Here is a 25,281-nt window from a genome sequence, read left to right as displayed (position 1 = left end):
AAAATGACTTCAAAAATGTGGCGGATTACTTTTTTAGATTTGGAAAAATCTCTAATGGTTATGCATCCTCCTTTATTGCGTTGATTCCAAAGGTTGGCGCTCCACAAACGTTTCATGTTTTTTGGCCAATATCCCTCCTTGGTATCACATACAAGGTAATATAATTGCTAAAATATTAGCAAATCGACTTAAAAGAGTGATTTCCTCAGTTCTCTCGGATAATCAATCAGCTTTCATATCGGGTCGGCAAAATCTGGACGGGCCTTTAGTTGTAGTTGAAACGATAACTTGGCTCAAATCAGTGAAAAAATCAGCTTTCTTACTTAAGTTGGATATTGAAAAGGCGTTAATTTGATTGTGTTAATTGGGGTTTCTTAATGGAAACCATGAAACAGATGGGATTTCCACAGAGGTGGTGCACTTGGATAAATGCTTGTTTAGCCTCCTCACAAGCGTCTATTCTCATCAATGGTCACCAACATCAGAATTTAAGTTTTCACGAAGGTTAAAGCAAGGAGATCCATTATCCCCTCTCTTGTTCATACTAGCCGTGGAGCCTTTGACTTGTTTCTTAATTGAGGTTGTCTCCAAAAATCTGATTTAGGGGATTGAGTTGCCAAATGAGGGCCCTAAAATTAGCCACCTAATGTATGCCAACGATTTACTACTCATGGGAACCTGGTGTAATTTGAATCTGTTGAATATCGTTCGAATCATGAGATGTTTCAACATCATTTATGGGTTAAAAATGAATGTAAATAAATCAACTATCATCGGCTTTGGTGTTCAAAATGAAACAATAACTTAGGTGGCTGAGCAATTTCACTTCAAGCTGGGTCTTTTCCTTTAGATTATCTTGGCTTTCCACTCGATGTTAGTATGAAACGTTTCTGTCAATGAACCAGTGATGGATGTTTTCAATAAACGTCTGTCTTCTTGGAAATCAAAATTTTTATCAATTGGCGGAAGAGTTACTTTCATTTAATCTTTTTTCTCTAGTATTCCATCATAATATTTCTCACTGTTTCGGGAACCTGAAAAAGTAATTGATCAGTTGGAAAGGCTATGGAGAAGGTTTTTTATGGGTTGAAACTAATGCCGTGTTCTCGAGTTTTTTATTGAAGAGAAAGGAAAAGAATATGAAGGATTTTTAAAATATTTGTGTTCTTGAGTTTCATTAAAGAGAAGAAGAGAAAAGAAAGGAAAGGAGTTGGAAGGAGAGTTCAATACATTTTGGTTACAATTTTTTCCTTCCACTTTTGGGATGATTTGGAAGGAAAGAAAATCTACCCCTTCTCTTCCATTCACCTCTCTTCTTTTCTTTCCCCTTCCTTTAAAAAAGAACTCGAGAACAAAGCGTAAAGGACACAAAAAATTAGTTGGTTGCGTGGAATGAAGTGCTTAAACCAAAGGACAAGGGCGGACTTGGTATTGGTTCTTTAAAGGTTGCAAACTCGGCATTGCTTGCACGTTAGCAGTTTCGCTTCAGTAAAGAACCTGAAAGACTGGGGGAAGGGTGGCTGCGATTCATGGTGAATCAAGTAACATACTGACATCCCAATAAAACTTTCACTTGGAGGTCTCTGGAAAATGTTCATAATGTAAGGTTAGATTTTGATAAATTTGGGATGGATATTGATGGCATATTAGAACCTGATCCATATATAGTGGTAGAATTGAAGAAAAAAATAGATAGCATAAATAATTCTAATGTTGTTATCGATGTTTGTTGGAATAATATATTGGGTCCCAAAAAAGGTGAATATAATGAACTGGCGGGCTAGGCGAGATCGTTTACCAACGTTGTTACAACTTGTTAAACATGGTGTTACCCGACCACGTTGTTATGTCCTTTTTGCCACATATCTGATGAATCCAGTGATCATTTGTTCATGGGTTGCTTATTAGCTACGGATGTCTGGAACAAGGTCGGTAGATGGTGTAGAATAAACCCAATTTACGCCTTCGAGACGCGTGATCGACATATCTTACATAACACGGTGCCCGGTGACAAAAATTGGAAAAAAGTCATAAATGCAATCATTCAAGTTTTTACATGGTGCTTATGGAAGAAACACAATGAAGTGGTACACGAAAGTACTATTCTATGGATCTCTAATAGGGCTAACATGGTGACGAGTGATTGGGTTAATTGGTGTAATTTTAATAATTTGTTATAACTTTGAACTTTGGTTATGTAATTTCCTAGCACCTTGCTAGCATGTGAAATAAAAATTTATCTTTGTGGTTCAACAAATAAAAAAAATATATAAAAAAAAAAAGAAAAAACTGAACAAACAACTATACTTATTTTTCAGATTCACTATACCATTCTATTGTAAAATCTTCATATATACCATAACGTAATAGATATAACCATCTATTTCTTATTTATCTTAATTCTAACTTAACACTTCTAAATCGTGTCCTGTCACTTTGTCCAGCTAATTAGGGATGGCAACAGGCATGGTACGGTTAATCCCGGACCGAGACCCAATTAAAAATCCCCATCCAAACCCGGACCTAGACCCGACAGGTCCCTGTTAACATACTAACCATCGGGTAACGGATTCCTCACGGGTAAACGAGGATCATTTATTATTATTATTATTTTGTAAATGATAAAATTAAAAAGAAAGTATCCAAACTTGAACTTAATAACCATGTAAACACTAAACAACGACCAGCTACAATCCAATAACTTGATAGCCAAACAACATACACAAATTTGCTAGCAATAAAACTGTATTAGAATATATGATTTGAAGCACTACCGTATAAGGATAACAGTATCATCCATGGGATCTACAGTCATAAAGGAATTGCACTCGTCATCATTTATCTTAACATTAAAAGCAATTTTATGGGTTTTAAAAAACCAAAGCGTCTTCGCCTTGTGTAACATGTAGACTACCCCCAAATTTGATACTATCATAACCTCTTCGGCCTCCATAATTTCCAAAGACCGTACACTAACAGATAAATCCTAACTTCTAACTGTTATATCAAATAAATATATCAAATGAATATATCACAATCTTTTTTTATAAAGACATATCATAGTAAACTCTAACAATTATGTCGTTTAAAGAGTTTACTAAAATTTGGATCGTTGGTATGAAAAAAAGAAGATAAATAAGTGATCTTATTTATTCTCATAAGAAGATACCTGACCAATAAAGAATCAGAGAATAAACAACAGTTTTTTTCCTTATACATGAATAACTAATCAAAAAACAGTTTTATAATGCACATTCACACACCCTCTACATTAAAAGAGATAAAAAAAAAAGTTATAATCACCTTGTCATTGTTCGCGTAGGCCTTGAAACGGCCTTTAGCCTGTTTAGTGAGTAGCATCACTTCATGGGTATAGAAAATCAGCAAACGTGAGAATGAAGATGGATAAATATGAAATACTAAGAATGAAGTGGTGAAAAGTAACTTTAACTGATATTATCTATTAATAAGTCATTAATAAATCAAATCGTATCACTTTTCAAGTGCCGTAAATATTTAAATGTCGAACGACATAACAAAAATAGAAATATGCCGTTAACCTTATCAAGTTGCGGATTAGCTCTTGCAGGTATTATAGTCTAACAAGTTTGACAAAGCATGTATAGCAGCTTCTTGTTCCATATGGCTGGTACTTCTCAACCCCATAAGTCCAGGGGAACTCTATAATAAAAGTTAGTGAATTTATGATATAAAATGGTAAATTTATGAATCAAAGATTCAAAACTTAAACCGCCAATGAAGTAATCAAATTATAAATCACACATGTGACACTTCATATATTGAATCGCTCTTTTCATATAAAAATTCTAACAACCAAAAAAGTTAAAATTACCTTACACAAGTTAATGAAGTTGTCCTTTATACCTTTAAAGGATCAAATTAGAAAAGATTAAATAATTTAAAAAAATGAGCAACTAAAAATATTAAGTGAGGTTGTGAATGGCAAAGCAGGAAGCAGGTCAAACCAAGTTTGGTCAGCTTCGGTTGACTAGCAACATTTCAATATAAGAAACTAACGTCATAAAGACTATCCTATTCCATTAATTTTGATAAAATTTTAATATCACAAAAACTAAAGAATTCATAAGCTCTAAAAAGACAATTTTGAAGTATTCAACCACACTTGAGTCGTTAGGATTGGTCAAAATGTCCATGTCCAACACAATGTGAAAACCTCACTTTGGACTGATATTGGCATAAATAGGGTTGACTCAAATTCATAACATCAATCCATAACCAAATCACACTCAAATTCATCCAAAACCCTAGTTTGACTCCAAGAACACATTTTGACCCAAGAATACCTAGATTTAGCCAAGAAACAAGATTAAAAACATAAAAAGATGATTTTGAGCTACAAATTACTTACCAAAACTTACACCAAGTGATAAATCCGAGTTTTGAGCTAAAGGGGGAGTTTCTTGCACTTTGATAACCCAAATCTTTGTTGATAATGATAATCTACTAACTATTTCACTAATAACAATGTTTGGATACAAGAATTCTAGAGAGAGCGCGCTATGTGTGTGTGTGTTTAAGTTCTTGTAAGGAAATTTGAAATAGAGAGAGAAAGAGATAAGAAAAGTGAATGGGTGGAGGGGAAAGGGAGGGAGGGATAGGGTTGGGTAAGTTGGGTAGATCATGGGTCACGGGTCGGTTCCACGGGTATCCCGTTTTACATTTCTAGTCTATTTAAATATCGACTATCATTGTATGATCAAATAAAACGATCAGTTGACCTCAACAAACACAGTGCACACAAATGAACCCTAAAATGACCTCAACCTATATTACTAACTAAAATTGTTAGTTAGACGGTACAAAATAGTCAACGGGTCAAAAGTCATGGATGTTACAAATTTAAATCCATAAACCCAACGACCTAGAATAAATCACCCTGATACAAACTAAATAGCAGTGGTTAACGTCAAATATGTTTAGAATATGACTCGAATCTAAAACTTCTTGTACATAAACAATTTTGCTCGAGTAGACCATTTAGTAGTGATTTAACCATTCTGTATACCTTTGTTGGTATGATTTTGGTTAGTGGAATTGGGGTCAAGTTCGGCTTAAACTTTTGGTTATGGAATAAAATATTAAATTAAAAACTTAAAAAGTGGTATGACTTAGAGGGAAAAGTGCATTAAGAAAAAGTCTAAGCAAAAATGTTCATGCATGCATCACGTGTTACAATAGTTTATAGGCACAATAAAAACAGTATCCATTGACTTCATTTCTGCTTTATGCGTTTGGGAGTAACAAGAGTTGTATATATAAATGGTGTAACGTTGCAGTAATTAGCATAAAAACAAGTGTAGTAATAATTTGTAAAGAGAGCTAATTTGCCTTTTAAGATTTTCTCAACGATAGTTCTAAGTTAGCATCAAAAGAGTTAATGGAGGCCAAAAAGCAGGTAGATTGTTGTGTTACAATACCACTATTGTTTAGCAAAGGAGATGTGGAAACAAAGGTAGAGGAGAAGCAATACAACAACATGGGCACTACTTCTTTCATTAGTACTTGTTTCAATTGTCTCAATTCTCTCTCAGGTTTTTCTTCTTACTTAATCACTACATATATCTCTTTGGTTATATATATGTACATCACTTAACACGTTCATAGGCGGAGCTTTGAAGGGGACAATGGGGCCTGGCCATCCAAAACTTTGAAATGTTAGTGTAAATTTTACATGTAAAAACTTTCAAGTATCACCAATGTTAAACATTCATCATGTCAGCCTAACTCTATCCAACAAATGTCGTTGTTGATCATTACTGATTCTAACTAATGAGCTATATACTTTTACCATTTGTATCCAAATATTTAATAAGCGTGTGAAATATTTATTTGGAAACTAATTTTTTTTTGAAAACTAGAAAACTGACCAAAACACACTGTGATCTAAATTTAACACAATGTGTTTTTATTGTGTAACCTAAAATACGTTGTGTTAAGTTTTAAATCACGGTGTGTTTTTGATAGCGTTGTAAATCGAAAATTGTTCAAACACACTGTGATATGAACTTAACACAATGTGTTTTCGAAAAACATATTAAAAATACATTGTGTTAAATTCAGATCACAGTGTGTTTTGACAGTTTTCTAGTTTTCACGAAAATTTTAGTTTTCAAATGATAAAAACCCTTGATAGCGTATATACTAATCACTACATACTTTTACCTTTTGATATGAATCCAAAGGTTTAATAGCGTATATACTGACATTCACTTAAACTGGTTCTACTTTCATGGATTTGCGTTTTCTTAACAACAATCTGTCATTTTTGCTTTTATGGGGCTTTTCAGGAGTGGGAATACTTTCAATTTCATATGCATTGGCATCAGGAGGGTGGTTGAGCTTGATACTACTTTTTGTAATTGCTGGCTCAACCTTCTACACGGGATTGTTGATCCAAAGATGCATGGGGATCGATCCAATGATAAAAAGTTACCCTGATATCGGGGATCGTGCTTTTGGGAAAACGGCAAGAACCATAGTATCAATCACTATGAACATAGAGCTCTACTTAGTAGCAACGGGTTTCCTGATCCTAGAAGGCGATAATCTGTGTAACTTATTCCCAGATATGGATTTTGATATATATGGCACTCCTATTGGAACAAAATTTGGATTTGTAGTCCTTGTTGCAATCATTATATTCCCCACAAACTTGTTAAACAACATGAAATTCTTTTCATACTTATCAGCCAGTGGAGTTTTAGCGTCCGTGATCATTCTAAGCTCGACTTTCTGGGCAGGTGCATTTGACGGTGTTGGGTTTCAACAAAAGGGTAAAATCATAAACTGGAATGGACTTCCGTCGGCTATAAGCTTATATACATTTTGCTATTGTGCTCATCCTGTTTTCCCTGCCCTGTATACTTCCATGAGAAACCAACATCAATTTCCACAGGTAAACGCTTTAACGTTAATTAATACGCTCCGCGCTTCTACAAAAAACATAGTCGAACAAACACTTATTTCCTCTGTTATTCACACTTCAGGTTTTGCTCGTATGCTTTGCCTTATGCACGGCTACTTACTCAATTATGGCAATTATCGGCTACCTTATGTTTGGTGTGGAGGTAGAGTCACAGATCACCTTAAACCTTCCAACAAGCGGTATAAGCTCAAAACTGGCCATATGCACGGCCCTTGTTACCCCAATCGCTAAATATGCACTAATGTTAACACCAATTGTTAACAGCATCGAAGCAAAGTTTCAATCATCTTACAACAAAAGGATGCGTAGTTTCCTAATTAGAACAATATTGATGATAAGCACGGTAGTGGTAGCCCTGTCCCTTCCATTTTTCGGGTATCTAATGTCACTCGTGGGAGCCCTCCTAGGTGCTACAACTTCAATAATGATACCATGCGTGTGCTACTTGAAGATTTCTGGTACTTGCAGCAAGAGAATTGGGCTTGAGATGATGATTGTGGGGTTCATTGTGTTAATTGGCCTAATTGTTGCAGTTGTGGGTACCTATGTGTCATTGGTAGATATAATAACCAATTTATGAGGAGGAACAAGTTGACTTCGAATCAAAGCTGTGTTAGCATATTTTGAAACCATGGATACAAGTATGAACTTATGTAGCTTACTAAGATTCCTTCATGTTTTGAGTTATCTCTACTATGTTTACAGCAATAGGCATAGATATGCATTCGCACAAGATTTAGTATCGAACCCTGGTCTTCTCCCAAGAGGTAAAATTCCATCTATGGGTTACTCTGTAACATAAGTCAACACCCAAGAGTCCAAGACGTTCAATTGCATCACTATTTATACTTTATGGAAATTATATCTATATCTATACTATATTAATAAACAAACTAACCTTTCTCCTTTTTAACTCTCTATCTTTAAAATACCCAAAATACCCTTAACTTTTAACACATTTCTAACTCCCACACTAAATTTACCCAATATATCCCTTCTATACTATATTAATAAACAAACTACCCTTTCTTCTTTTTAACTCTCTACTTTTAAAATACCCAAAATACCCTTAACTTTTAACACATTTATAACTCTCACACTAAATCTACCCAATATATCTCTAAAATAATTTACACCCATATTTATCTAAACTATCTATCTCCTTTATTAATTAATATAAATATTTTCACCTAATATCTCTACAATATTCTTAATAAAGTTATTTACAAAAGATACATCCATTAATCATAAAAAAAACTACACTATCATTTACGTCAATTACTTTTAGATTAATAACCATATCATTACCACCACCACCACTAGCATCACCCGTTGTCACCACCGCCGCCGCATTGCGCGGGTACCCATCTCGTTTTCAAATAATGATACTTATTCAAAAGGTGACCATAGTTATTATATTACGGTGGACCTGAATGAGTTTTCCCCTTAAAGTTGTGGGTGATAAGAATTTATCAATCGGTTCAAATTAAGGTTTTATTCTGTAAGAGCTCTATAATGCGGACCCGGTGATACAATTCATAATTTCAATATCATTTGATTTATTCTGTGAGAGTTTTCTAATGCGGACCCAAAGTATTACTTTTATATATATATACACATTAATTAATTAATACATTTGATCTAATTATTTAGACTAGTCTCAGATTCTGAATCGAGTCGGACTCGACAATCCTGTTCCCTATTTATACTATACAAATTGCTAAAATGGTCTTTGGGCATGCCACGTGTCATAAATAGATGGTGCTACCAATATCATTCTTCAAAAAGGCATAACTTAGGATATTCCTCGAAAGAAAAAAAAAAAAGAAGAATATAACTGATTGGTTTATAAAAGTTTTTACTACTCATACTTTGTATATATATTTTCTTTTAACTTTTTTTCTTAATATGAATGTTATATATATAGAGATCAGTTTATATTGGCATATTTATTCATGAATGAATGTATACCACAAAATGGATGCATTCAGAATGAGTTTTTGATTATTTTTTGCATCTCATCATGTTGTCTGCATGCCCATAACAATTTTCCACTAGCTTTTCCTATAAATTGGATCCATCTTCATTATCACCGATATATATAGTTTTCATTACAACAGGTAACATTCCGATTACGTTTTGGATTCGATTTACTGGTTTGATTTGATTCCGATTATAATGTTTCATTACACCGTATTTCCATATTTTTCATTTGAAACAATGGATTAATTAAACCAGCTAACCAACCCTGCTCTCTGTATAAAAAAAATGAGTTGCTGCTTAATAACTGGAAACCTGTGATTAAACCATCCCAATTTCCATTTAATTGTCAATGTACGTAATATCATGCATCAGATCATGTTTAGAAGTCTATATGAGACGTAAACAACACATAATTGTCACCAAATTAACAGATAAGCTATGTCAGCGAAGAGATTATAGCGGCTCATTAAGTTTGAGCCAGTGTGTGTATAGTTAGATACTTTTGAATATATAGCAACTAAACTATATTGGGTGTATTGTCAAGCTAGATCTTATATGAGAGTTAAGAGATCTTCACATGTAAAGTACAGAACATAACTCGAACTTTACATTAACAGCTTTTTACTATCTATATTGTTTTTATGAATAGAAAAGGGGACAGTTATATGATGAAGGCCAAAAAGCAGGAAGAGTACTGTAGTGTTAAAATACCACTATTGTTTGGAAGCGGAGATGTCGGAACAAAGACAGACAAGGAGCAAAACACCAACATTGGCACCAGTTCTTTCTTGAGTACTTGTTTCAACGGTCTCAATGCTCTTTCAGGTTTTTCTCTTTCGATCGCTTCTTTTAAAATCTATATACATATTAGGCTGGGTATTAATTAAGCTTTTCTAATTTGATCTGTTAGCTTATTTCTATGAGTGCATATGCATATGTTTGACCAAAATGTAAATCAGAGTGAAGAATGAATGTCCCAATCATGAATATATACGTATGAGCGGCAGACGGTTTTGTAAGTAGGACACACTAAAATTGAAGTCACGAGCGTTTATGAAAGTTGGAACAAGAAATAACTCAGTAGTCGGGTGTATCTAAGATTTGCTCTCCTAGTCGCTTCATTATAGGTGTAACTTGACTCGTACGATAAAACTATGTTTGAGAGTATACACATACATGTCTATATCCAAGTGGTGTGCATTCATCTTATTTGCCCTTTTACTATTATACAAAATACCGAAAGAAAGCTAGGTAGTACGTTACCTCATTTCCTGATAGATTTTTTATCATATATTGGAAAACAAAAACTAATGTTTTCCTTTTGATGGGTTGTTAGGAGTTGGAATACTCTCAATTCCATATGCATTGGCGTCAGGAGGTTGGTTTAGCTTGATAGTACTTTTCATAATCGCGAGCTCCACCTTCTACACAGGATTATTGATCCAAAGATGCATGGATGTTGATCCAACAATTAAAAGTTACCCTGATATTGGGGATCGTGCATTTGGAAAAACAGGGAGAATGATAGTATCAGTCACTGTAAACATAGAGCTCTACTTAGTAGCGACGGGTTTCCTAATCCTAGAAGGTGATAATATGAGTAACCTATTCCGACACATAAACTTTGATATCTATGGAACTCATATTGGAGCAAAAACTGGATTTGTGATACTTGTTTCTCTCGTTATACTCCCCACAAGTTGGTTTAGCAACATGAGCATTCTTTCGTATATATCAGCCAGTGGAGTTCTAGCCACAGTGATCATTCTAGGCTCAATCTTTTGGGTAGGTGCATTTGATGGCATTGGTTTCCAGGAAAAGGGTGACCTCATAAATTGGGGTGGAATCATGTCAGCTACAAGCTTATACGCATTCTGCTACTGTGCTCATCCAATTTTCCCTACTCTGTATTCTTCCATGAGAAACCAGAGTCAATTCTCAAAGGTATATACACGAAACTTGATATCGGAGTGCAGCCCGTCACCTAGTCCCCTAAGCTGCATCTTGCTTTATGCTGATGCATTCGGGGTTGGGTTGGGTTGGGTTGGGTTGGGGTGATGACGAGCCTAACATATAATGCTTGATAATCTTAATAATAATAGTCTACATTATAACTAAAAAGTTGTTGGTATGCAATGCAGGTATTGTTTGTCTGTTTTGCCTTCTGTACAGTTACTTACTCATTAATGGCAATCATCGGATACCTTATGTTTGGTTCGGAGGCAGAGTCACAGATTACCTTAAACCTTCCAACTGGAATTACCAGCTCAAAAGTGGCCATATGCACCACCCTTGTTACGCCTATAGCTAAATACGCACTAATGCTAACACCAATTGTCAACGCTATTGAAGCACGGTTTCACTCATCTTACAACAAAAAGATGCATAGCTTCCTAATAAGAACAATCTTGGTGATAAGCACTGTCGTCGTAGCCCTGTCTCTCCCTTTTTTTGGTTATCTGATGGCACTCGTGGGTGCACTCTTAAGTGCCACAACTTCGATAACAATACCATGTTTGTGCTACTTGAAGATTACAGGCACTTACAGAAGTATTAGCCTCGAGGTGGTGCTTCTTGGGTTCGTTGTGTTAATTGGCCTAATCATAACTGTTGTGGGTACTTATATATCATTAGTAGATATTATAAGTCATTTAGGAGCATCCAGTTGACTTTCGAGCTATGTTAGCCAATCGAAATTTTGCATAGAAATAACAATTCCAAGAAATCAAGAAAATTGATTGCAATTTTGGTAGATAATACACGCCTTTCCTATAATCATTAAACTTTTTCTTTTGTTCTTTCCATTTTACATCATTAGAAATGACCAGGGCATGCAGAATTAAAATACTGTACTTAATTTTGTAATTTTTTCCTGGGGTAAGCTAAAGAACCCTCACTGTATTTAGTGTAAAACTTGGTAAGTGGTAACTACAGATATCATGGATTTTCTGTAAATCATTTAACAAAGTATAATATCTTAATTTATGGTGTGCTTTTGAAGAAGATGTTACGACCAACTTTGACTCACATTGAGTGTTGTGAAGCCGAATAAGCTATTAGCCTAGCATCAATGTAATCAAGTGGTGTTTATTAAAAAAGTTTACACGGTAAAGTTGCAAGCTATAATCTAAAATGAGTTGTGTAGTCCCTTGCAGTAAGTATTAGAGGATTAGATATGAGTATCCTAAGTAAAATTTAAATATCTGACATCGAACACATTTCACATATTACTACAAGCACCGAAAGATATTTACACATCTCACATATTACTAGATACAAGCAACGGAAGATAAATTTTAGATATGTTATAGATTGTTAATCTTCATGTTTAATATACTGTACTTCTGCAGAAAACCAGTATTGAAGTATTTTATAGATTGCTAATCTTCATGTTTAAACTTAGACCATCAAGTAACAAATAAATATTCACACAAGAAGCTTGAGAATCATACCCAGATAAGAATCTAAAACTGGATCCTTTTACCTCGATGCAACTCTCACCGGCCATCTTTTTCAGCCCTCTGACCCTCATACGCTTTCTCAGCTGGGCTACATCCTCCCACTTGCATATATCAGCGTACTTATTTGCAATCATCACCAGGTTATTACTCCCTCTTGGCTCCAATTCAAGTAATTTCATTCTTACCTTTTCCCCAACCTCATCAAAATCGATAGCACTGTGAACATTACATGCACTGAGCAAAGTTCTCCATATAGTTGGATCAGGCTTGATGGGCATTTTCAAAATGAAGTCGTATGCTTCGTTTAGATGACCAGATCGTCCCAAAACATCTACCATTGCACCATAGTGTACTAACCGAGGCTTAATCCCATAAACGCATTTCATTTCATTAAAAAACCGATACCCTTCCTCCACATACCCCGCATGGCTACACGCACAAATCACCCCAAGAAACGTCACATAGTTAGGTTGAATAGCCGTTTCTTTCATTTTCTTGAAAAGTGAAAGGGCGTGTCTAGCAAGCCCGTGTTGAGCTAATCCTAAAATCATTGCACTCCAAGTCCACACATTACGATTATGCACCGTGTCAAAAACTAAACTTGCCCAATTCAAATCCCCACATTTAGCATACATATTCACAAGGGCCGTTCCTAACTCACACGTCAATTCCAATCCTTTCTCGATAATTTGACTATGAACGCATTTTCCCATCGTCAAGTTCCCAAGTTCGGCACAAACAGAGAGCATAACCATCATTGTAGTTCCGTTAGGCTCAATCTCAACGCGTCGCATTTTCATAAAATACTCTATTGATTCGGGAAGCCACGACACATGACGGAAAGCAGAAATTATAGTGTTCCACGAAACAACACTTGTATAAATCATTTCATCAAACACCTTACGTGCATCAACGATTTTTTTACAAGACCCGTAAAAATGAACCATGGTGTTCCCAACATAAATATCGGAATCGAAACCACGCTTCAAACAGTCGACTTGGATTTGTCGGCCTTCTTCGAGGGCCGATAAACTGGCACATGCTTTAAAAACGGAAATGTAAGTAAACTCAATGAGGGGGTTATGGCTTAAACTACGCATCTGTTTGAAATTTAATATTGTTTCTCTACACAAATTACCATTATTTTGTTTTGTGGTGCTGTAATGCCTGTTGTTGACATTGTTCCATAACCTTGACTTGAAATTTTCGAAATGTTCAATCATATGTATAGCACAAGTTAAGCTGCCAAAATGCTTTGAAGTGCAGACTTTGGATGAATTCATCAATGACATTTGTTTTTTTATTTTTTTCTTTAAAGTGTGAAACGGGGGTCTAAGTTGATTCGTGTTAGAGAGCTTCCTGGCTAAATGGATCTCGAATTAAAAAGTAAAACCCTATATAACCCAAAGATCTAAAGGGGAAATTCACTTAAGTCACCCTTAAATATGCTTTGAAATCTTATATAATTACCGTTTCGTTTTTCTTAAACGAATCGCTAAGGTGGATTGATCACTCGTTTGCCTTATAAATGGGGATTTGTTCGAGCCTTGGCAAAGCAGGGATTTCTTCCTCGAGGTTTAAATGGGGATTTGTTCGTCTAGACTCTACAATGCGGACCTAATTTAACATTTTTAAAAACTATTTTCTTTTTAACGACAACCATTCATTCTCTTTTGTACACATAACAGCCTATTCAGACTTGAACTCCGCCCTCTGTTAATGGGTCACCAAGATATCGCTAGACCATGAATGAACCGGATATGTGGAGTTGTAAATTACCAAGCAAGACACTCTTTTTTAGAAGTAACAGGATTGCATATGGCTGGGTTTGAAAGGTAAAGTCTTCTAAAAATGTGTAAATAAGGTACTGTATAACATAACAAGGAGAAACATGATTTGAACAATTATGAAAATTAAATAAATAAAAAACACTTGCGGACACACAGATGCCAAAATGAAATTCATAAGAATTTTCGTCTGAACTTTCATTAATTTAGCAAAATGTAGATATCTTATAGACATGGAATTTGCCAAGCTGAAGGATCAGGATAACTAATAAAAAAAAGTGAAAATAACTGTTTTTCCGTTTTCAGTAGAGCTGCAGAGGCTGACTTTATGTTAATAATATTGTCATTCGCTAAACAAAAACATATAAACGAATGATAAATTTATATAATTTATAATTCCTGATACATCAAATAGGTAACTAATCATAATAAAAAAAAAATGATGGACCAAAAGTCACCCGCATTCTCGTATCAATACACAACTGAACCTAACTTTAAGTTCAAAAAAGTATCTCTATTGTGTGTGACAAAAATAATCCCTCATTGAGATTTTTTCTGATTAGCATCAACTGATTTTGACTTTTTGATAGTAGGCATTTTACCAGGAAAAGCCCACCTCAAAAACCTTTCCCATGTGTAGCACCCCAAGAACATCAATGCGGCCCATATTAGAAGCTTGTCACGCAATGCCCGTGGCAATGGAACAAGTTTCAACCAGTCGTTCAGATCCCGGAACACATCTGATGTGATGACGGTAAAGAACACGACTGCGCCCAGAAGTGCAATCTTAAACGGTTTGTTTTCTGATATACTTTGGTTAAATGGGTGGCCCATGTAGTTAACTGCAAAGGTAGCCACTTGGATCATCATGCTGACCATGTATGATACAGTATTCACTAAATTACTCTCAAATTCGGAATCTGGCTCAATGCATTCGTCGGGCATGTGTTTCTCGGCTTCTTTCACAGATGAAACCAAAAACAGAATATGGAGAGCAAACTGGCCAAGTAGAGAAAGGAAGACATAGAAGCAGAAGACATTAGGGTGGGGACGTTCAGCAGATAATGTCGGCAGAGGGCGGGCGTGAGAGATGAAAAGGAAAAAGGCAGCAGTAAAGACACCACTAATTGTGGCTTGAACATCTCCTAGCTTAACACCATCTAAGTACATGACACTCAGGACGTAGGCAGTCGCAAGGCAATTAAGTCCAAGTATCTTAAACATCTGTAGGGTGGTCACCAGAGTACTACGACCCTGGCGGATAATGTCGGTGGTTGGGGAGACAGATGCATGCTTGGCAGTGAAAGGTGACGCCATTGATGCATCGCCAAGTTTGACTATGGGAGCTGACCGACCATCATCTCCTTCATTTAGCTCGTCCATCATCTTCTTTAGCTTCTGCCTTTGAACCTCTGCTGGTGTCAGACGGCGGTTATTGGCGGCAGGGGTGATGCTGCTGGAACTTGGTTCAGTAGCAGACTTAGGTTTCTTCGGTTTGGTGGGCTTCGCTTCGGACGAAGGCTTGTCGCCAGTACTTGGAGGTATTGCATTCAACAAAGCTACTCCTACATGCGCCTGATGATGTAGATAAACATCAACCACACAACACATAATCAGATGTAGAGGTGACAATATTGGTAATTCAAACGGGTCAGGTAATGATCATAACAGGTCAGGTCGCCTTGGCTTGACAGAAAACTTTTGTCCAAAAAAAAAGTAACTTATGTCCAATATGATTACAAAAACTATGACTTTAATGCTGATCTAATTTCATGAAAATATGATTCAAGAGGTTTCATGCATTATGATATCCTTAAGGTGACTGTTGACTGGTTTGACTCGACCCATTTAAACAGTCCACTTTTAGAGACAAGTTCTTTTCCCTCTTTACCCATTAAGCCATCATCAGTGAAATAATAAGGCGACTTTGACCCATTAAATTCGTTCATAAGGAAGTGGGTCGTAATTGCCATCTATAATCAAAAGCCACCACAATTTCCAACTTTCTAGTATCACCTGCTTCAAAGCTCCGACGTCATTAGTGCCATCACCACACATCAAAGTGATCCTTCCAGATGATTTAAAAGTGGTCATTATGAGTTCTTTTTGCTCTGGGGCTACCCTTGCAAATACCTAATATTTGAAATCGCTTTTTATTAGCATAATATCATTAGAGCTATATACCTTATATCTGTAATAAATAATGGTTATAAAGAGATGAACCTTGACATATGGAATGACTTTTTCAACAGCAGAGGTCTGAAGCAACATTTCAAAGCAATCACCTCCAATACATAGGTCATGACCATCAGCTAAAGCCTCAACCATTTCCTCACTACAAATAACAAGGATATAGTGTCTCAACCAAAATTTGTAAAAAGGATTATCTCAAAGGAAGCAGAGCTTGTGACTGACATTACCTGTAACTCACAATTTCCGTTTCATCAGGTGAAACCCACTCAAACTGTTTGTTCTTCGTCGGGACAAGAATTAACGCTGGTTGTGAGATTATATTAACTTCGCGAGCAACATGGCAAGCTGTCAATGCTTGATCACCAGTAATCATAACCTGATCACAAGAGTCTCATCTCCGTAAGAAACACAATATAAAGAGTCGGGTAATTATAAATTCATAAGTGAGTTCATTCAGAGTATGTTACATCTTTGACAGGTCCATGGGATAAAACCAGATATATTAGCTAAAAAGGAATGGATTAAAGATACCCCAAAGTGCAATTTAATCAGTACAACCTCCTACACCTATTTCTTCGTAAGAGTACACTAATATTGCATTAAAAAAGCTGTTACTAGCCATATTAGACACCCTGGTTATTTCTCAAAAGTATCAAAAATTTAGACACAACGTTTCGAGGAAATCCAACCTAGCTTAAACCATACTGACCCTGAAGTTAAAATCACTTGAAATGTAAAATTCCAATGAACTGGTTAAAAAGTTAACTCCAATAAACTCGTTAAAAAGTTAAAACTCGCCAAATACCTTTAATATATCATTTTGCTACAAACTTTAGATTTGATATTGACTTAAACTATCAAAGCATCAAACATACACTAAAAAAATTTCGGGGAAAGTTTCTTTGAGAAGTTAAATGTTTAATAATACGGGCATTCAAATCAAATATAAATTATTAAGATAGTAATTTATAATCATTAGGACTCGTATTATCTGGGTGACGAAAATAGTGAAATATAAATCAAAGGTCTACAGCCTTTTTAAATTTCAAGAAAAAAAATTTTCCTTCTCAAAAGCAATGGAAGTTGTAAGCCCTCTTTTTAACCCATGATATGCTAGTATAATACTAGGGTGATTAAATCAAAACGCCCTTTTAAACTCATCATCTCTGATGGTAATACCCCTCCACCTACAATAACCTTTCACAAAAAAGAACCCTTAGTCCCTTATTAGAGCATCCGCATTAAGGGCATCCATACCACCCACGGTTAATGGTTACCACCATACAGCACATCACTACATCACTGTTTTACATACTCCCCTTTCAAAGCTCTAATCCCCTCTAACTTTCTTTATTGTGCATTCATGTTATAGAGATATGCATATACCTAGTTAATAGATATATGATTCTCAAACATACGACCAGATTTTAAACCCCCGGGAATTCAAACCCTTGGCCACGTCATTTCCAATGGATCACCTTTTACCCTCCCATACCCCTTCTACCATGGCCGATCATTTTAGGGGAGCTATAACTCACTTATACATCAATTTTTTTCTAAAGAAGCAGCCAATGAAATTTATACATGAATTGATGATAGCTTAATAAAGCTAAAATGTTCTAAAGCTAAAATGTAAAGAACTATATAGGTGCCACTCACCAAGTCATGTGACGACTTTTTTAATTCAAGCAAGACATTAGCAGAATCTCCTCTGATGGGGCAATTGAATACCTGAAGTTTATGTAATGACAGCAATTATGTAAAAAAAAAAAAGTATATTGGTGATAAGCACAATGTGGCATTATAGAGAAGAAAGCATGTAATAATCATGTAAAAAGAGTATGTATATCTTCGTACCGCAAAGCCAGCAAAAGTGAGCCCACTTTCCACTACTTCCCGGTCCAAGTTTCTAGCTTCACTTACCTATAACAAATCAACAAAAAGAAAATAACTATGCAAACAAAAAGCACAAAAGGGAAAAGGCAGTTGACAAGAACAAAAAATAAAAATAAAATAAAATAATGCTTACCGTCATATCTGGAAGAGGTTTATAAGCTAAAGCCAGAACACGGGATCCTTGGCGTGTATACCTCTTGTATGTGCTTACATAATATGCTGGTGTATCATTCAGTCTTTCTTGTATGGTCTCTGGTGCACCCTGAAATTACAGCACGAATAACTTTGAGGGCTTCAATAAAAACAACTTGGTGGTATTTACACCTTTCACATACCTTCACAAATGCATAAAATTGTTCTTCTGTACGAACAACAACTGCCATTCTTTTCAAGTGGGATGCAAAGTGATGTCTTTGAACAATTTGAACAGTGCTACCGCCTCCCCTGAAAACAATGTGAAAAATACCCATAAATATAAGGGTTAAGTGCACGGAAATGAAATCAACTAAGGCCGAAAAGTTATTGTGTACATGAACTTACAAAAGGTTTATTGTATACATGAACCTTGCCAGAAAGGTTATCGCAAACACAATTTACCTGCTATTATGTTAGCCGGTCACCTTTTAGACTTTTCAACTTTTTTTTGCTTGCGTGGACCCACCATGTGAATTTTTTTATTAATAAAAAAAAACATATGACCTGCTTCGTTATCCTCCTCTCAACACCCATATATATATATATAGAGACACTATATATATATAGACAGATGATAATGACGATAAATGACTGCCTACCGCACCACACCCACCTGTTTTCTTCGGCATCTCCGCCACATGCACCGCCGCCACAACAACACGATTGCACCACCACAAATCACTGATGCACACACATAACCACCTGCTCTCGTTGCCGTCTCCCTGCCATCTCCGTCACTTCCGCCGCCGCCACAACAACACGGCCCATTGACCCCATCTAGGTAAGTTATATAAAGATCCACCGCCGCCGGAAACAATTAATTCCTTTTACACTCCACCTCCGGGAAAAGGATGGTCGGAAAAACCATGGTGGCCGGAAAGATGTTATTCAGATTTGTAAGGGTTTTTGATTTCATATCTACAAGTGTATTTGTGATCGTCCACTGTTATTTTCTTGCTTTTGCTTTTTCTTCTTTTTTATTTTATTTTATTTATTTATTTATATATGTGGGAGATGAGAAAAAGATTGAAATGGGAATTTTGAGGAATTGCTACACGAAAGACATGGCGTCGGTCACCGACGATGTGATTTTGATTTTGAAATGATGATGAGAAAGAAGTGCCGGCGAGATTTCATTGGCTACAGCCGGAAAGATAAATGTTTTGGCCGGAATTTTCGATTGTCGGATAGGTGAGATTCTTGCAACGTGTGATGATATGATGTATGTATGTATATATATAATCTTGATTTATATATATATAAGTGTGTATAATCAAATGTCCGGATGAGATAACTTGATGATGAAACATAGAAATCATGATTTCTGCTAGTGTTTGTGGTTGATGAATATGATGATAGATACGTGATGGATATGATGATAGACACATTTCTGGGAAGGGTTTTATACTCCAAAGCATCCAACGTGTCAAGAAAACTGGGCCACATCATCCTTTACCCGGTTTCATTATACAATAGATATTTAGCAGGGTTCATGCATACAATAAAGGTTCTGTAAATTCATGCACACAATAACTTTTCGGCCTTAGTTAATTACATTTCCGTGCACTTAACCCTAAATATAATGTAGAAGGTATACTTATAATTTTGCAAGTAACATGACAGATACTTGAATTGTAAATCATAGAAAGAAAATAATGAATGGCTTACTTCTTAGGCATGGCCTTCTCATCAGATTTATAACTCCACTCTATCCCCTTAATTGCAGCCTTCTCCAGAGGATCACCAACCTACAAGGAAAAAAATCATAATAAAATATAGACAATGCCTAGTGAGTAAAACCAAATCAATGGTGAAAAAGTAGGCAAGACCAATTAACATGTGATGGACTATAATTAAATACAAACTAGTAACTGCACGTTAAGCGATAATAGATCTTCAAGGAAGTGTTTTATCTATCAATAAACTTTCTTTCCTAGCGGCCTAACAAGACTGTTTCTTGTCAACATATAAGAACTTTAAGAAATAAACAGATTATACATGTTGGCTTTTATACATTTAGTGAGTTCTGAAACTTGAAACTGAAAGCACATAGTTGCCTCTCTACCCACGTAGACAAAACATTCATTTAACAAAGAAAACAACGGTAGCAGTTACATACCAGCTTGTTGTCCACAAAAACCAAGGCATGGCAAGAAGCAAGAATTTCCAAAGTGCGAGTTGGCACTTTGTTAGTATCTGTTTCTAAATCTATATTGTCATTCAACCCACCAACTCCGGAGAATTCCTGGGATCAAAGCACAAACTAAGCATAAACGGAGATAATTAATGAAACTTTTCACCATGAGGATTTAGCTTGACTAACATACCATGTCATCAGATGTAAGTGTTCCCGTCTTGTCAAAACAGCAAATATCAACCTGCAGAATAATAAATATGTATAAAAGTAACAAAGACATAATCCCAAATAGCACAGAGCTTAAAATGTCTTTCTAACCTTCCCAGCAAAAGGTATACGAAAAGGTTCTGTACAAAATATACCACGCCGTGCTAACGCAATCAAAGATGTGTTGACAGCTATAGACAACTCCATTGGCAGCTCAGGTGGAATCACCGAAGTTATAATTAAGGAGCAGCTCAAAAAGAGCTTGTATCTACTCCTGTTTGGGTCCTCAAGCCCCTGCATCAACATACATGGTAAGATATCAGACACACCTAAAAATACTAAATAGTAGTTTAGTCACACCAAATCAAGATGATAACCACAAATTTACCTTTTTTAATACGTAGCCAGCTGCTATAATTGCAAAAACAACTAAAAATAAAATAAAAAGTCCACTCTCCCAGCTGTTAGCCGTAACCTGAAAGATACAGCTTTATCAAAAAGAGAAGCTTCAAATAAAAACGATGGAAACGGTCAAGCGTCCAACAATTACCCTCTCTGTTGAAAACAAAATAGTCCGCATCAGTTTTCCTTGGGTTGTCTCAAATCCAGTTCGTAAAACAATTGCCAAACAGCCACCATCAGGAGTTTTCATATGAAAGGTCTAGAGCAATGGAAAAAATAGAAACATTAGTTGTGATTTGATGAGTGAAACTTGTAATAAAATTCAATGCATCATCATGCTAGACCTTATCAGGAGTATGTTGCAATATCTTTGTGCCACCAAAAAGAACATGGTTTTTATCTCGTTTTGAAGACAAACGCTCTTCCGGTCCTCTGCCCATGATGGAAACCTGTAGAACATCCATTGATTACGGTATTACACATAAACTTGACATGCAAGTGCAGTCGTCTAACGACAGATGATACATAAGATTGTACCTGCTTACAGAAAAATACTAGAAAATGACACAAAATATGTAAATATAATGAAAGAGCACAACCTTCCATTGGGGGGTAGACTCGCCAGTAAGAATAGCCTCATTGACAATAGCATTCCCTGCAAGAATTAGCATGTCCGCGGGGACAGCTTTTTCCTCTCCATCCTGGCCAGCCGCACGACCAACAGACACCACATCCCCAGGAAGAAGTTCTGTCCCTGCGACTTTCGTCCACCTGAATATAGGAAATCAAAATAAGTCAACAACTTACATACATGAATGCAATGATGAAAACAAAAAAAAATATAATATTAAATTCTCATTCAGATACAGAACTTACTTCCCGCAACGATATGCCATTAGCATCTGTGAATCTACTCTAACGCGTCTAAGCTCCGACAAAGTCTTCAAGCGACTTTTGGCCATTGTTGACTCAAACATAAATAGCATAAAAAGGGTGAATAGACTATAATACCAGTATTCATCTAGACACCAAAGTCCCACACAGAAGACCTGCAGATTAATGGACAAGTTACTTGATATAAACCATGAACACATCTTATATTTATCCAATATCTAAACTTCTTCTACATGTTGACGTAGGTAAGAAGCAACAGGTTACATCACATCACACCTGAAATACAAAGAAGGGCTCCATGCAGTGCTCTTTCATCAATTTCTGGAATGTTGGCTGTGGATACTCAAATCTACATAAATGCCAAAAGATTTAGGTTAATTGCAGCCAGCGGAGGAATCCCGTTACAGATAGAAAATAAATTTTGTAAAATACGAGAAACATATAGCAGAACAATTAACCAACAAGCGTTTACTTTTCAAGATCAGTCTAGGAGACCAGACTAGAATTTCAAGAGGTGATGAAACACGTTAAAAGTTCAGCATAAACTGCATATGAAAGGTGAACTATATATGCTTGTACTAAAAGTCATGAAATACTATTGCTGTATGTTATCCTATATATAAGGGACTTCATAGGGCATCACAATTCAAACGCCTCACGTACACAAGACCCCTGTTCTATTTAAAAAACTACTTGCTTTTAAACACTTCTCCATGACAAATTATACCTATTAACTACTTGAGACTTTCTATAAATCACTTCTACATGACAGGGTACTTAAAATATACACATGATACCGTAAGTATTCAAGAGGCATTAGGAGAGACAACAAATGTTAGGCCAGTTCGGCAACCGGGCTTATAGTAAAACTCGCGAAAAGCACTACTAAATACCTAATAACAAAATTTTTGATTTGCACTTCTTCACTAAAAGGCACCTCTGAAGAGAGTCTTTGAGCCGCCTTTCTTAGGGTCTTCCCAAAAGTAGTTTGAGGCATATTGGAGATCACCTCGACACACCGCTTACAGCGCTTTTTTTAACAAAAAGGTGTATAGGTTACACTAACAGGGATCATTCCACAAAGTATATTACACGAATGGTCCCTATGGCTTGTCAAATAATCAAAGTTTACTAGTTTCCTCCATTTTAAACACTACATCAAACGTCACCAAGGTGTATACTTTTCCACTCGGACCATCTTCACCCAAATGTCCGTTTACAAATGCGTGCATACCCTGGGAACGTCTGAGTGGAAAAGTGCATACCCTGGGGACGGCCCGAGTGGAAAAGTGCATACTTTTGAGACGTTCATTGTAATATGTAAAGATATGAACAAAACTAGTAATATCTGACAAACCACAGAGACCATCCGTGTAATTTACCCTACCATATATTTCCAACTTCCAAGTATAAACCGACCACAAGATAGATGTGACTTAAAAATCAACCTAATAATGCAATAGGGGTGAAGAACTGCAGATGACAATCTCTCATCAACTATGAATATACTAATACACTAAAACCTCACACTCACTGACTAGTTCAAAATCATATGAGAAGAACATGGAAAAACTTACACATTCCGTCCCCATTTCTCGGCGGCAACTTGAACTTTAGCTTCGGTACCATGTCCCGTACTTTTGAGATAGTATCCAAAAGTTTCCTTAGATGGGTAAGGAAGCTTACAGAAAGTTTTCTTCTCATTTGAATAAATGAAGCACTGCTTTCGGAAATCAAAATATATCTCCTCTGTCGAAGAGCCTCCCAGCTGAGCAAACCAAAAAACAATTTAATGTCAAACACAAAATATATCAAAAGTTAGCCAAAACAAAAACTCATACCCGCCGACCCTTTACATAAGTATCTCGATTCTAAGTCATCTAATCTTGCAAATTAAATTCCAACATAGGGAAACAAATAATGATATAACGTTTAAGAATACAACCTTGCGGAAATGTAATGGCACTACTTCTTTAGAGCCACAAAACTTAGCCGGTGTAATTTTACACGCATTTGCATGATTAATATCTTTAACCTGCCAAAAAAAATCACGAAACAATATACTCAGTTTCGTTCATAACGCAATGCCAACTAAATTATAACACAATTCGTTAACACCGAAAGCACTAACCTTGGAATACTGAACGAAACATTTAAAATCGACGGACCAAACGGTAAACAAAATCACCAAGATATGAAGAACCGAAAGACCACCAAGAATTATAAATGCATCAAGAAAATCCAAACTCGGCACGATGACAATCATCCATGTCGCGTAAAGTAACGCAAACGGCCACGAATCAAGCCGCCACGGCCAGTGCCGTTTCCGGAGTAAATCGACAGTATCAACTACTTTTCCGTTCACATTAAACCTAGTCATATCTCCCTAATAACTCAATTTCGAATCTAAACTGCAGTAAAACAGATTTAATTCAAATTAAGTAAATCATAAACCCTAGACTGATCAATTTTTTACTGACAGTAACAAAATATATTATTTAATTTGGTAAGTAAGTAATTATAGCATAATAATAATAATAATAAAAGTGAAAATTTGATTAAAAAAAAAAAGATAGACGGACCTGTTTTCTGTATCTATATGTCTGTATGTATATGTGTGTGTGAGAGAGAGAGTGCGACCCTCCGATAGAGGGGAGATCTGGTGGAAGGCGCGATCGGAGGGAACACCAAGAAAAGAAAAATGACGAAGAGATTGTTAGCTTTAGGCCATTAGTTGGAGGTTTTGGAAAACGGTCCCAAATATACATGTGTGGATATGTCCACGGGTCGGTATGGGCTGGGTTAACTAAATTCGGACCGTGATTTTTTTTATTATATAGATAAAAATATACTCGTATGCTTTAATTATTTACTCGTATATCATAACTTTCGATTTTTTTTAAGTTAACAACTACCTTTGAAAGTTTTTGCTATTTACGTGAAAATTAATTTATAATTGAATGGTAAATAAAATTTAAGTTAGGTAAACCAAACAAAAAAATATTCGGTCAAAAGTATAAAATAATACATAGATTTTCTTTTTAGCACTTGAAAGTTTTTGCTTTTTACATTGAAAATGGTTTTTGAAGTTTAAATTATGTAAACCAACCAAAACTATATTTAATGAATATGATAAGACAAACACATGGATTATCAGTT

At 35.8% G+C, this 25,281-nt stretch overlaps 4 protein-coding genes and 2 long non-coding RNA genes across 7 annotated transcripts; 2 read left to right on the top strand and 4 right to left on the bottom strand.

Moving 5' to 3' along the window:
* Positions 1–684: 684 nt before the first annotated feature.
* Positions 685–1,656, bottom strand: LOC122590298. The gene is made up of 2 exons (XR_006322453.1): positions 1,426–1,656; positions 685–1,034 (listed from the first exon to the last, which is right to left on the bottom strand). It is a non-coding gene; the product is annotated as an uncharacterized LOC122590298 (long non-coding RNA).
* A 1,775-nt stretch (positions 1,657–3,431) lies between these two features.
* On the bottom strand, positions 3,432–4,659 carry LOC122589172. Its single transcript, XR_006322228.1, has 2 exons — positions 4,391–4,659; positions 3,432–3,681 (listed from the first exon to the last, which is right to left on the bottom strand). It is a non-coding gene; the product is annotated as an uncharacterized LOC122589172 (long non-coding RNA).
* Positions 4,660–5,419: 760 nt separating this feature from the next.
* On the top strand, positions 5,420–7,547 carry LOC122586320 (amino acid transporter AVT1I-like). Its single transcript, XM_043758319.1, has 3 exons — positions 5,420–5,573; positions 6,330–6,937; positions 7,029–7,547. The coding sequence occupies exons 1-3, from the start codon at positions 5,420–5,422 to the stop codon at positions 7,545–7,547; spliced, it is 1,281 nt and encodes a 426-aa protein (XP_043614254.1).
* Positions 7,548–9,615: 2,068 nt separating this feature from the next.
* LOC122589766 (amino acid transporter AVT1I-like) lies at positions 9,616–11,706 on the top strand. Its single transcript, XM_043762089.1, has 3 exons — positions 9,616–9,775; positions 10,287–10,894; positions 11,092–11,706. Exons 1-3 carry the CDS (start codon positions 9,616–9,618, stop codon positions 11,617–11,619), a joined length of 1,296 nt encoding a protein of 431 aa, XP_043618024.1. The 3' UTR covers positions 11,620–11,706.
* Positions 11,707–12,320: 614 nt separating this feature from the next.
* Positions 12,321–13,511, bottom strand: LOC122587562 (pentatricopeptide repeat-containing protein At2g36730). The gene has a single exon (XM_043759743.1). The coding sequence runs from the start codon at positions 13,509–13,511 to the stop codon at positions 12,321–12,323; it is 1,191 nt and encodes a 396-aa protein (XP_043615678.1).
* Positions 13,512–14,563: 1,052 nt separating this feature from the next.
* LOC122586868 (probable manganese-transporting ATPase PDR2) lies at positions 14,564–24,863 on the bottom strand. 2 transcript variants are annotated; one of them, XM_043758880.1, is made up of 22 exons: positions 24,705–24,863; positions 24,254–24,533; positions 24,068–24,157; positions 23,700–23,890; positions 22,399–22,471; positions 22,105–22,277; positions 21,828–21,999; positions 21,573–21,677; positions 21,377–21,487; positions 21,215–21,301; positions 20,938–21,120; positions 20,810–20,860; positions 20,602–20,727; positions 20,151–20,230; positions 18,623–18,731; positions 18,421–18,549; positions 18,249–18,314; positions 18,051–18,122; positions 16,619–16,767; positions 16,422–16,533; positions 16,215–16,331; positions 14,564–15,773 (listed from the first exon to the last, which is right to left on the bottom strand). In XM_043758880.1, exons 2-22 carry the CDS (start codon positions 24,500–24,502, stop codon positions 14,739–14,741), a joined length of 3,480 nt encoding a protein of 1,159 aa, XP_043614815.1. In that variant the 5' UTR covers positions 24,503–24,533; positions 24,705–24,863; the 3' UTR covers positions 14,564–14,738. The 2 variants fall into 2 exon arrangements, with proteins under 2 accessions (XP_043614815.1, XP_043614816.1); XM_043758881.1 differs by having other exon boundaries at positions 24,254–24,528.
* Between the last annotated feature and the right edge of the window lie 418 nt (positions 24,864–25,281).

The sequence above is a fragment of the Erigeron canadensis genome, chromosome 2 (genome assembly GCF_010389155.1).
Source record: "Erigeron canadensis isolate Cc75 chromosome 2, C_canadensis_v1, whole genome shotgun sequence".
Taxonomy (NCBI): domain Eukaryota; kingdom Viridiplantae; phylum Streptophyta; class Magnoliopsida; order Asterales; family Asteraceae; genus Erigeron; species Erigeron canadensis.
This window is presented reverse-complemented; position numbering and strand designations above follow the sequence as displayed.